General features: G+C 39.6%; 1 protein-coding gene across 1 annotated transcript; it reads left to right on the top strand.

The window, feature by feature from the left end:
* The first annotated feature begins 4,694 nt into the window (after positions 1-4,694).
* LOC140334833 (up-regulator of cell proliferation-like) lies at positions 4,695-9,999 on the top strand. Its single transcript, XM_072417080.1, has 2 exons — positions 4,695-4,952; positions 6,757-9,999. Exon 2 carries the CDS (start codon positions 7,131-7,133, stop codon positions 9,081-9,083), a length of 1,953 nt encoding a protein of 650 aa, XP_072273181.1. The 5' UTR covers positions 4,695-4,952; positions 6,757-7,130; the 3' UTR covers positions 9,084-9,999.
* Positions 10,000-13,402: the final 3,403 nt, after the last annotated feature.

Raw genomic sequence — 13,402 nt, 5'->3', positions numbered from 1 at the left:
TGCACATCTTCACATAACTTTGCAAACATGTTGGGGTACTCAAACCCAGGGCTGGCCTTCTATTTCTGGGGGTCCCTACCACCCTCCCTCTAGTTACATTACCCCAACTACCTACATGCTCATCCTGATTAACCTTTCCACCCTCCACATCTAAGCCATTAGCTGCCAGCTCAGTGAGCAGGAGATCCCTCAAGGTGATCCAGTGATTTCAATGTTGCAATGCGTTTCTCCAGCTCTCCAATGATACCAGAAAGGCGACTTGCTCACATCTGTCACAGCGGTATTCACCTAGGAGCTCCATTTGTGCATACATATGGCAAGCTCTGCACTGAACCAAACCTTCCACCTTGCTACCACGCATCTTCCCAGTAACATTTGTAATTTTTGTTCACATTACAAATGTTACTGGGAAGATGAGTGACAGCGAGTGTCTTGGTGGTGAAACATGTTGGTAAAGGCGCCAACATATTATGCAGCGCTGTACATTAAATAGGGATTGCAAATGACAGACTAATACAGACAGTGATACAGGAGGAGAGGACCCTGTATCACTGTCTGTATTAGTCTGTCATTGCCCTATGAGTAGGGCAATGGTAATTATTAATATTGGGTGTCGTGGGGAGGTTGCTAAAGTTTCACCTAAATAGGACTTTTATTTAAAATCAGTAACCATTACACAGCTTGGCTTCATTGGATTCCCCTGGCACCACAGATTGACACATTTTATCTATGTTATTTACATTTTTACTGATGAGCAAGCACTATTTTTGCTGTTTGGCACTATAGTATTTGCTTATGCCACCTATTGTGCACAGAACAGGAACTTATCTATTTCACAAAAGTTTTAACTCTATACATTGTCTTGGATGGAAAATACCTTAGGTTATACCAAGTATGTCCAAGGCCCTTATTTGGTTTGACAAAATAAAACACAAACAAGTGTATAATGAAATGAAACTTGTAAGTATGTCATTGCTGCTCCCTTCCTGCATTGGTTGCTCACTGCTGTGCAATTGTGTAGAACTGAACCCACAAGGCATTAGCCAAGAACACCTGTCCTTGGCTGACCTCTATTGTTATTGGTTGAATGACTGTAAATAATGATGATGTAAGTTCTGGTATCACTGTTTACATTTGTTCAGCCAATCACAGAAGAATGCAGCTGAGGACGACTGTTCTTGCAAGAATCGGTTTGCACTCAATGTGCAGCAGAAAGAAAAATAAAGACTAATAAAGATTTTTTCTTTCTTTGGATTTTTCTATTTGTCTTCAAACAAGCCCAACAATTTAAAACATACTACATGGTGTGGAGGGTATAAATCCTGTCATATGATTTTTTTCTGAATCATACTTGGACAGTATTGAGTGTTTAGTATTTTAAGCCAATACTTACCAGCCATTGACAAATAATCAAGTGTGGTTTTATAATGATCTATTAGACCCCAGGCTAAGTTATTTATTTGCATTAAATAAAATAAATATTTAATACCTAACTCCTTTTAATGGGTAATTACCCATTGTGGTCATTGTGCTTGAGTATTATATTATTATTATTAATAAACAGTAAATTTATAGCACCAACATGTTATGCAGCGCTGTACATTAAATAGGAGTTGCAAATGATAGACAGATACAGACAGTGAGACAGGAGGAGGAGAGGACCCTGCCCTTAAAATCTAAAAATGTGGGGAAGCAGCACACAATATATGGGGGGCCTTCTGACCCCAAGGGGTTTTCATGACTCTCAAGGGTTCTTTAAATGATGGGATGTGATAATATTTTAAGTGTTATACACTTTAAATACACATACATGTAGTCCCTGAGTTAAACATCCGACATATGTACAACTCCTAGATACGAACAAGGCTTCCCTGCTTGCTCGTGTGCAGGACGGAGACTTGATGGGGGGGTAGTTTGCGTGACTTGCAGAAGAAATATTTTGCTAAACACAGCTGAGGTTGGGGGTGATCTTAGAGACTGAGCTTTTTCTGCAGCTTCTTGTTACAGTTTAATGACGAAGACAAACTCTGCACTTGTTTCCTTTTGCATATCAAAGCACAGCTTGCTCCAGAAGTTATGTGTGTGAAGTGAATGCCTAGGCTCCATAAATTTTTTACTTTTTTTTTTGTTTTGTTTGTGATCCACTCACAATGAGGATTTTATACAGTAACTGACACCACACTGCCTAAAAATATGTTGACATATATCTGTCCTAATTTAATTTATTAAAATAATGTACCTGTTCCGACTTACATACAAATTCAATTTAAGAACAAACCTACAGTCCCTTTTTTCTATGGAACTCAAGGACTACCTGTATAGAAAATCTATATTTCAAACTTTTACATTTTTTTAATTTGAATCATGTATATACAACATTTGGGATCTTGTTTGTAGTGCCTTTTTTATCCTGAGGTAGCATTTTTTATTAAATCAGCAAAATGCACTGAGAACCTGTTTTGGGAAGTCTAGTTATTATTTATATACGACTTCGAACTGAAGAACTGTTTGCCACAAATAAACATTTTATTCAAAATTAAGATGTACGAGGGGGTGCTGAGAAGTTCCTGGTTTTGCCCAGAAAGAAGAGAGCCAGAGTTATGAAATAACACATTTATTCAGCATTGTTTCCCTGAGACTGATGCACTTGGTACAGGTAGTTGCAGCTTTTCTAGACTGTTCAAATGAAAGTCCTTCGGTTGCACCGCAAACCAGCTCTCCGCAAGCATATTTGACATCAGAAATGTCCTTGAAACGTTGCCTCTTCAGGTGTTTCTTCGAATTCATGAACAGATAATAGTCTGAAGCCCTGGAAACCCAGGGTGTTCAATTTGGCAGGTGCATTGTCCTGCAAAAAAAGGATCCCTTTGGTCAACTTTCCACAACATTTCGTCCTAATTGCCTACATCAGCTGGTGCAGGAGGTTAGTATAATTCTGTCCAGTAATACTAGAGCCCTGAGGTAGGTAGTCCACCCACACAATACCCTCTTCGTCCCAGAAAACAGACGCCATTACTTTTTTGGACGATTTCTGGGTTCGGAACTTCTTTGGCCACGGGGTCCCGTTCCTTTGACAGTTCCTCTGTTTCAGGATCATGTAAGCCAGGTTTCTTCCTTAGTCACTAACCCAGCCAAAAAGTCCTGTGCAGCTTCAAAATGGGCAAAAACAGCTTTGGATGCTTCAACTCGTTCCTTCTTCTGATCACTGTTTAAACATTTCGGCACCCACTTCGCTGAAAGCTTGCCATGTCTAGAATAGTGGTGATAACAAACCCAACACGCACCCGTGAGATGTCACGTATCTGGGCAATCTTTTTTGGGGATATTCGCTGGACCTCAATAATCAGCTCATGGACATCACAGGTTGCCGGGTCAGTTGAGGTTGAGGGGCGCGCACTGTGGGGCTTATTTCGGTGGTGAAATGCCTGATCTTGAAACAAGATATCCGGGTTGTGACAGTGCTGTAGGACACTTCTCCCCCAGTGTTTGTGACATCTCAGTGTGAATGTTCTTTGCTGACCTTTCCTGGAGAAACAAAAACTTCATGACGGCCCGGAACTCCAACGACGTGAAACTTGCTTGTGCCTCCGCCATCACAGCTTCTCACTAAAAGGAAAAACAGAATCACAAAGACCAGATATTTGCAGTTACATACTAAGATATTAGGCATATGCCCCGGCACTCACTTTTCTATTTCATCTGGAAGGGGGCAAAGCCAGGAACCTTTCAGCACCCCCTCGTATGACGTGAGAATTGGTTGTCTATAGAAAATGTGAGGCCATATAAGTTGCCAATTAAAATTTAAAGACGCTTTAACTACGGGTCAGTGTTTTATTTTATGCATTTTGTTGTGTTTCCTGTTGGTTTTAAATCAGAACTGCACTCTATGGGTAGTGAACTTCTGTGATAATCAGTAAGTATGCACAGCATGAATACCGATTATGGTACAGGCTTACTTGTATACAGGAGCCATGCAGTGTGGACAGTTCCATAAACCTGCCATTGATAGGTCGCAGAATGCCATCTTCCACATGTCTCCATGTCAAGTCCTTGGCTGCACAAAGATCCTCTTCAGATGTTGACCATTTGCCATGGGCAGTGGAGCTAAAAGCCACCGGAAGCCAGGAATTTTTTTTTGACAAACAAGACATGCAAAGTCCATCAGCTCTACCTTCTGGTGACTTCATGTTTTTTAATATAGGTCTACTTTAATTATTTTCTATTGAAAATGGTTTGATGAAAAACACATAACATTAGTCTGCAGATTTAGTTTGATTTAGTTGATTTTTTTTATAAATCCCTATAAATACAATTTGCCTTCAAATCCCTCCACAATTCTTGCCCCACCTACCTACCTGATACATAAATCCCTCCACAGCTCCTCCCATACCTACCTACCTGATACACAAATCCTTCCATAGTTGTTCTCCAACCTACAGACCCAATACACGAATCCCTACACAGCTCATCCCCCACCTACCTACCTGATACACAAATCCCTTCAGAGCTCTTCCCCCACCTACCTGTTACACAAATCCCCCCACAGCTTTTGTCTCAACAAATAGTAGGTTTTGTAACACATAGTAGGTTACACAAAAATAGACTATTTCAATGATTGACCAAGATATATCTCTCTGTATAGATGTAGTCTTGTGCAATTACAGAGATTGAAATCCCGTCATGTTTTCAGCCAGAGAAGCATCGCAAACTTTAAGAAGTTTTAAAGAAAAACGTGGATGGATTGTGTGAAGAGCTGAACTCCCTTCATCTCCTATCTCTGGAGGAATACATTGATCTCCAGCATGGAGAGGATCAACACTTGAGAACTAAAACGATGATCGATATCATACTTCAAAAAGGAGAGTCAGCATCACAGAAATTTCTGTAACATTTGGAAAATTTGGTTCTTAGGTTTCCTGCCCTGTCCGGTTTACATACTTTTCTTCAGAAAGGTGAGTTTAATTTTAATTCTTTTACCTTAATTCCTAACCTCAGACAAGAATTTTGAAACTTTATGGAATAATATCTAACTGTAGAAATGTATGTTTGTGTCCCTGTTGAGATTCCTTCCACACGGGAGTGGGGAGAGAATGGAGAAACTTAATTATAGACTATGGGGAATGTTTCCAATTGGCTGTAAATTAACTGTTGGGTCCTTACTCGAGCCTTACTCCCATCTCCCTGTTGTCTCAGAGCATACTCCCATTCACCTGATCAGTCAATTTTCCTTCCCAGGAGAAGGATGGTTTCTATTCTCTTTTAAAGTGAATTGGCCAGCTGGTGTCAGTGGCCCAGTGTCAGGCTTCCATTGATGTCCATATCCATGTTTTTACAATTTACGCCCCTTTCCTTGCCAGGGTAGCAAGTGATAGCCAATCTTTCTAATGTAAGAACAGACAAAAACTAATAAACATAGTAAGAGCTAAAATATCTGAAAATATTTTTATTCTTATCCAACACCCAATTTACTCTAAAAGAGTCATAAGGACCAGAAAGGTTGAATCTCCCCAATGGGGCATTCACAGACCACTATCGTACTACAAATATGTTTGTGATATTCTAACCAATTTCTGTGGTCATGAGACTGTTGGTCTCTCTGCCCATCCCTTTGCAGAAATTGTCTCCTTTGGCAGAGGGTTGGCCATCGGGTTGCTGTGCAGAACAGCAGATAAATATTTCCCCCATCTGTAACAATAAGTAGGGCTGGGTGTAACAGCAAGGAGGGTATACTGAATTGACTAAAGCAGGGCATTTCCATAAATTTCCAGTGTGTGATAGCAACAAATCTGGCTCCAGTCATACAGTGACATTCAGCTGTATTTAGAAAGCTGAGGGATGAAAACAGATAACGCCGGCACGGCTTTGTCTCCTTGTTTGCCATGGCCAGTTTGCTACAGATCGACAAGGCAACTGGCAGAATCACTAAGTATTTGCTAATAATTATTGCAATTATAACAAAAGTAAATTTATAATTTCAACCTTAATACAATCCTAATTTGGAAAGTTTTCTTATACTTTAAGGTGTCTTTAAAAGATTTTGTTATTTTGAATAGAATTCGATTTTTTGTTTTGCTTTATATTCATTTTTAAAAGCAAGGCTATGCATGTGACTTTTTCAATGTTTGATAAGTAGGAAAGTTTCCCTTTGACAAATAGCCTGTAGTCACAACAGAAAATAAGCAAAATTTCTAAAAAATAAGGTTACACCCATCTTAGTTGTTACCGGAGTTAGGCTCACGCCAGATGATTCTCAGCCAATACGAGCCGTCGTATACACCTGTTCGTGGATCTGTCTTGGCGGATCCATGAATGACATAAGATGAACGACTAGAATGCAAGAGAAGGAGGAAGAGAACAGTGGGGTGCAGCTTGCTCGTTCTCTCCCCTCTCCATAGAACAGAACGGCGCTGTACAACACTCATGCATTTATCTTTCAGACATTTGTCGCTGTAAAGGATTGTGAAATATCGTTTTCAATACCAAAAGCGAGTGTACATAGTCTTAGGGTTCCAGATGAAAATTCCCTCTCTATTCCCGTTTCAGTGACAATGAAAATATTTGATTTGCTGATAACTCCCATATCATTACCAGTGGTCATTGGGACATAAGGCAAATCTCCCAACAGGGACACAGACAGCAATTAAAACATTCATCAACACACTATCCAAAATTAACCCCAATGGTTTAAGGTATATGTTAACATTTCATTTTTATTTTCATGAATGTTAAAACATATATGTCTTTTTTTCATTTCAGAGAACAAAGGAGCATTTCTGGAGCTTGTAGAGCAATTAGATATGACAACTCACCTGGTTGCAAAATTGACTCTAAATGATATCCTGAGTATTGGACCTGAAAACCATAAAGCAGATGAGCCATGCAGTGCTAATAATATTCCATAGAACTTCTTGAGGAACCTCATGGCTTTGAACTGGGCTTCATGAAACACCCAATTTAAGAGAAATCCTAACACTCTTGAGTTAAATGATTCTGATGATGACGACGATGATGATGAGTTTGATCTGTATAAAAATGAGGATGACATATCAAATACCAACAACCCACTGGATGTTCTCTGTGTTCTCCTTCATTGTTCAGACACTTTTGTACAGCAATAAATTCTGACCAAAATGGCCATGTGTCAGTTTGCTGTCCCTCTTCTGCTTCCTGCCGGTGATGGGTCACGCTGCACCCTCATGCTGTGGGCAATGAGGGACATTGTAAAAAAGTGGAGACCTCGGTCATTAGCAGATATTAAAGGGTACAGAGAAGAAAATGTGGTGGATATCTCCATGCCAGTCTTCTCTTTTGTCAGATTAGGAAAATCTAAATTATCCAAATCTAAAACTCTGAACCAGATTCTTAATCCAGTCCAACAACACCACAGCTTCTTTATCCACCATGATATGGACGGAGGGAATGTCAAAAGGACAATATCAGATGGGCTGGTGGAAATGTCCTGGAATTTTCCTTGTGGTTATTCTGATGTTTTTGCAAAACCCATCGCAGTCACCAATTTACGTGGAGACCTAGGGTCCAACTGGGACCAGTTCACATTTCTGACTCGAATATCATCAGCCGTATTTATCTTTCTTGAGAGCCTTTCTGAAAATCAGTTCAGATCATTATTAACCTGTAGAAACACAGGCACCAAATATTATTTCATTATAACTCCAGGTCCAGACAAAAAATGTAGCCCAGAAACACAACATTATTTAAAGCGTCTAATGGAAATCCTGAAGTTCAGTAGGAGACAGATTATAGTCAAAGGAGTCAATTTAAATGAGGCAGAATTTGTAAAAAAGTTTCAGAATATTTTTGAAAAAATAATAAGTGCAGAACCTCAACAAATGACTTTAGAAAGTATAAAAAATCAAACTTATGGAATTCAGATCATTGTAGATGAGAACTTACCTGCGTGTCAGAAAGCAAGAGCATTTGCATGCAATATTACTTCTGTAATAGGAGACGTTGAAGAATATAAGAAACATGTGCTGATATTACAGGGAGATCTGTGGAATCAACTGTCTAAAGTGGAAAAGGAGCTTTGTAGAAAGGCAAACCAAGGTAAAAAAGATGCCCGACAATATCAAGACGAACTTAAGCAGCAACGTATTTCATTACACAGGGCGCAACATCAACACAAATTGCCCGATGCCTTATTGTTGTTTATTAATGCAAACACTCATCTGTCCCAAGAAGAGAAACGTTATTTTTTAAAGTGGTTACAATTACAACTTAATGTGATTAGCAGAAAGAATCACAGGTATGGATTTCAAAGGAAATCACATCATCCAGGAGAACTGGCACAAGTGGACCATCAAATCTCAGACAGTTCTTTAGGAATTGAACATTTCCTACGTGAGTTGGGGCAGTTTTATGAGGCTGAATGTTCTATGGTTAAAGAAGAAATAATTACAGCAAACAGAACACAGTTTACAGGACTGCCAGGGATTGCTGCAGATCTTCTGTTGGAAGCATTTCCATTGGAACTGCTTGATGGAGATGTCTTAAATATCCCTATGAGATGGATAACTGATGTCCTGACTGAGCTGGACATCAGAATTGGACAGAATGGTACAATTTGTAAAATAAGAGTATTATCGGTGTTAGGAATGAAGAACACAGGGAAATCCACCCTTCTGAACACTATGTTCGGATTGCAGTTGCCCACGGGTAACGGAAGTTGCAGAGGAGGAGCCTTCATGACTCTTCTAAATGTAAAAAAGAACTTCCAGGAAGAGTTGGGCTGTCACTTCATCCTATTGATTGATTCTGATGGACTGAAAGCTCCAGAGTTGGCATCGTTGGAGGACAGTTATGAACATGACAATGAGCTGGCCACGCTTGTAGTAGGACTGAGTGATATCATCCTCATTAATATAACCATGGAAAACACAACAGAAATGAAGGATATTTTACAGGTTGTGGTCCATGCTTTTCTTCGGATGAAAGAAGTAAGGAAAAAACCCAACCTTCAGTTTGTACATCAAAATGTGAGTGATGTGTCTGCTCATGAGAAGAATTTGAGGGACAGAAAGAAGCTTCTGGAACAGCTGGACGAAATGACCAGTGGCTGCTGAAATGGAGAAAAAAGGTGAAATCATATCATTTAATGATGTGTTGGACTATGATTTGGACAAGCACAGCTGGTATATTCCTGGTCTGTGGCAGGGGGTCCCACCAATGGCTCCAGTGAACTCTGGTTACAGTGAAAATGTCCAAAAACTAAAGCAGTACTTGCTCAAATTAATGAAAACCCAATCACTGAATTGATAAAATGGATAGAAAGTTTGTGGAGTGCAGTGAAACATGAAAAAATATATTTTCATTATCAGGAACTTAGTTGCTTCGGAAATGATGAACTGCCTGAAAAGTGTTCTTGTAAAGCTAACCTCATGGGAATTGAAATCCTGGTAGTTATTGTGAATATTGTTACTCATGACGTTTAACACACTGCTGCTCGGGATTCAGAAATACGATATCTCCTAGAGACTAATACTGCGAGAGTTGATGACCTTGCTTTTGACCATAATACCTACAGTATTACATAGGTCCATCTAACTCCTGATTGGCCATTAATATGCTTGCCATCTTCCAAGGCATACCTGAGCGGAATGTTTATTTGGAATAAATATGTATAGTGGAATGTATATTTTATCATTTAAGTTACATCAGTGAACATGTACTAGTTTTGTGTAATATTTTCTTTTGTTTTACATCTATTCAGCTATTGCATAAATTGGCTGCCTGTGCCACACTGGAACCTTAGTTTTAGCATTGCGGACATTTGTTTTGATTTGACCAGAACATATCGGCATGGATTTTTTGTTGTTTTCTGTTATTCCTAATATGAACTATTACTATTACTTTTAAACCTATCCACTCACCCCTCCTTTCCTCCGCCTACACCTCCCATTGCTTGGCTCTGGTCAGTACATTTTAATTTTAGGACTCAAGGGGCTTGATTTATTAAAGCTCTCCATGGCTAGAGAGGATACACTTTCATCAGTGAAGCTGGGTGATCTAGCAAACCTGGAATGCATCTTGTCTTGGATTCTAAACATGTGCTAACAAATAGCAAATTACTTTCAAAAAATACATTCCAGGTTTGCTGGATCACCCAGCTTCACTGAAGAAAGTGATAATAATAAATCAGATTTTGCCGTGTTGAATTAGTTGTCCATTGGAACACTCTATATATATATAGCGAGCCACTTCTTTCCTGGACAACCATCAATCAACAGTAATGCTACCCCATGTGTACCTAATGGGCTTACATGCTAGTTGTAAGGTAAATATTGACTGTGGGCCTATTGTTAAAGTACTGGCAACATTGCCACTGGCTGGTAGTTGTCAGGGGCAGCATTGCCTGATATTGATAACCACCAGACAACTGGAACACTGTTGTGTAGGGTTCACAATGGGCTCACAGACAATGTTTACATTAGAGGAAAGGCTATGAAGCTGCACCAATTTTAAGTGAATATCAGCATTGTTCAGTTCTTGTGAACTATGATGAATAATGGATGTTCCGGTGAATTTTGCTATGTTATCCACCACCCCTTAAAAGGATTATAGAATATATAGATCAGAGGTAAGCAAACTTTTGTGTCCACTAGGCCTTTTCAGGGGTGGGCAGGAGCACACTAGGCTGGACTCTCTCTGGAGTCCTGCCCTAATGGCTCCGCCCCCACCAGGAATGCCCCCTGAAGGGAAATCCCTCTCCTCTGTATGCATTGGGGGGGGGGGGGGGGGCAGAATTTGCCTTCCCTGGCGGCCAGGGGTCGTTAGGCCTGGATCGGCCAGGAGGCATTAGGCCAGAACAAAATACCGGCTAGGCCGTATCTGGCCTAAAGGGCGGAGTTTGCCGACCTGCTGTTTTTTATCATTTACAGAGAAGAAAAACACATTTCAGGAACTTGTAGAACAGCTGGATATGAAAAATCATTTAACTTCCAAAGTGACCCTAAGTGATGTCCTGAGCATTGGATCAGAAAGTCTGAAAGAAGTTGAGTTTCAGAATATTATATATATAATATATAAGAAATTCCATGGCACTTCTTGGGAAACCTCATGGCTTTAAACAGGACCTCAAGAAACACCCAACTCAAAAGAGATCAAAGTAGTGAAGAATTAAATGATGATGATGATGGTGATGATGATGAAAATGTTGATGATGATGATGATGATATGTTTGATATACTTAAAGTTGAGCATGATACCTCAAGTACTATCCACCCCCTGGATGTCCTGTGTGTTCTCCTGCATTGTTCAGACAGTTTTCTACAACAAGAGATTGTGACCAAAATGGCCATGTGTCAGTTTGCTGTCCCTCTACTGCTCCCCCCAACTAATGATGGGTCACATTTGTTTTACCTGAAAATACAAGTAATCTGCTTCAACTCAAGTAAAAACTTAGGGAATGAAATGTGGCCATCACATTCAGAACAATAATCAATAGAAATAAAATGAATAAATACATCCATGGTTAATTATTACAAAACTAACCAATTAAAGGGAAAACAATTAAGATCACATGGGCTTCCTTTATCTTTTTTTTTACCCGTCTAAAAGGTTAAAGTATTTTGTACCTTTAAGTTGGTTATGATGATTTCTGATGGGTCACTTCTGTAAAGATCAAATGAACTTGCTCTAGATGGCGCTGTGTCCTTATGTTAAGTGTGTAACAAACTCCTTAACAATAAATTGCACAGCAAGAGCTTGTAAGACATTTTACATGAGGACACAGGGCACTTCTTTCTATTGGTATGACCTAGCATAAACCAAGATTTTGTGCAGAGTCAAAGGAAAAAAAATATTGGTTTATATGCAATTTAATAGGATACATGAAAAGTCTTTAGATTCTGTTTGTGCGTTTATTATGATGATTCCTCCTATTTAATGTGAACATGTGATCTATACAGTGATAAAAGTAACTTTGAAGATACTATCACCCCATAAAAAAACTTACGTTGGATGAACTTTAAAGAAGAATGTCAAACATACAGTAGTGATTGAAAGCTATTGAACCTTTTCAAATTTTTTATATTTTTATATGAATATCACCTAAAAATCATCAAATTTTCAAATAATCTCCTAAATAATAATTTCCCAAGAGCCAGGCTGGATTGGTGACATTCATAAAACCTGACTCTAATTCCATCTGGCCCTGGTGATTTGTTGGTTTCCTTCCCAGGAGATCTGCATAATATGTTCTGACAAAATCCAAGATCTGTGCCCTGGACTTAACCAGGGAACCTGTATTATCAATCAGAACAACCACAGACTTACCTGCTGAGCCCTGTTTGCAATTCTGGTATTTTCCATAATCATTTTCCAGAGTTAAAGAAGCCTAAAGGTCATATTGGTTTTCTCTCGGCGGTCTCTTTGGACTACCTTTTCCAGAGACATACTGGTCAAGTCCAAGTTTATCACATTGTTTCTTTTTACCAAGGGATCTGAAAAGGCCACCAGTCCTGCTTTTAACAAGTTCCCACCATTGACTTACTGCTACACGGGTCCAGGACTGATACCTGTGTCTGAAAGAAAGGATCGTGAAAGATCCTTTCCAACGACTATAATTGGAAGTGTGTACGCGACTTTACACTCTGTCATTTAACAATTTAAAATTACATTTAAAGATATCCCTCCTGAGAGGAGTATGTGAGGCATTCAGAGTCACAGATAGCTTAAAATAGTCGGAGAACCCCTCTGCACAAACTTCCTTAGTGTCTCTACAAAATATGAACCATGTGCATCCACCAAACCTGCCTGTCTATCCATCCCCCATATCCTGGAAATCTGTGCAGGGGTGAGATCGGGTGACGTAGCCCGCTGCAAAAGGGAAAAAGATAGAGCCGATCTCCCTGCCCATGCATGACATTTGCATCTTTTTCCCCTTAGTGGAAAAAAAGGGGTGCTGCACTAAAAAAAATTAATTCATGATATTTTACTTTATATTTAAGGGTTGTCTACCCTTAGGTAAAAAAGTTGAGTTTAGTTGATGAGGCATTTCCTGTTCCATTTTGTCTGAGGCCCATAGATGTTTATAAGGCCCAGGCCCTGCCCCTCCACCAAGATTTGATTCTGGGCACATTTATGATTGCCACCTCAATGGAGCAGGCAATGCCACCAGGATTATTGAAGTAGCTGCTTTTTAATCTTACCCTGTTTAAACTACCTGAAGAACCAGAAAGGTCTGGATGGTCTAGAATCCATTGATTCCACAACCCCCTCCAAGTCCTGAATCCATATTTAAGGGGAACCTTACTAGTTGGAAAGCCAGTTTCTGCAGAACCATTTTTCTTCTAAATTCCTGCCATTTAAACTGCTCAGACCTTATCTGAACTGAATATTTTTGGCAGTTTTCTGAGTTGGCCAGCGGGGCAGGGGTGTAAGT

The sequence above is a fragment of the Pyxicephalus adspersus genome, chromosome 7 (assembly GCF_032062135.1).
Source record: "Pyxicephalus adspersus chromosome 7, UCB_Pads_2.0, whole genome shotgun sequence".
Lineage (NCBI taxonomy): Eukaryota > Metazoa > Chordata > Amphibia > Anura > Pyxicephalidae > Pyxicephalus > Pyxicephalus adspersus.
Note: the sequence above shows the minus strand (reverse complement) of the source record. Positions and strands in the feature narration are given on the sequence as shown.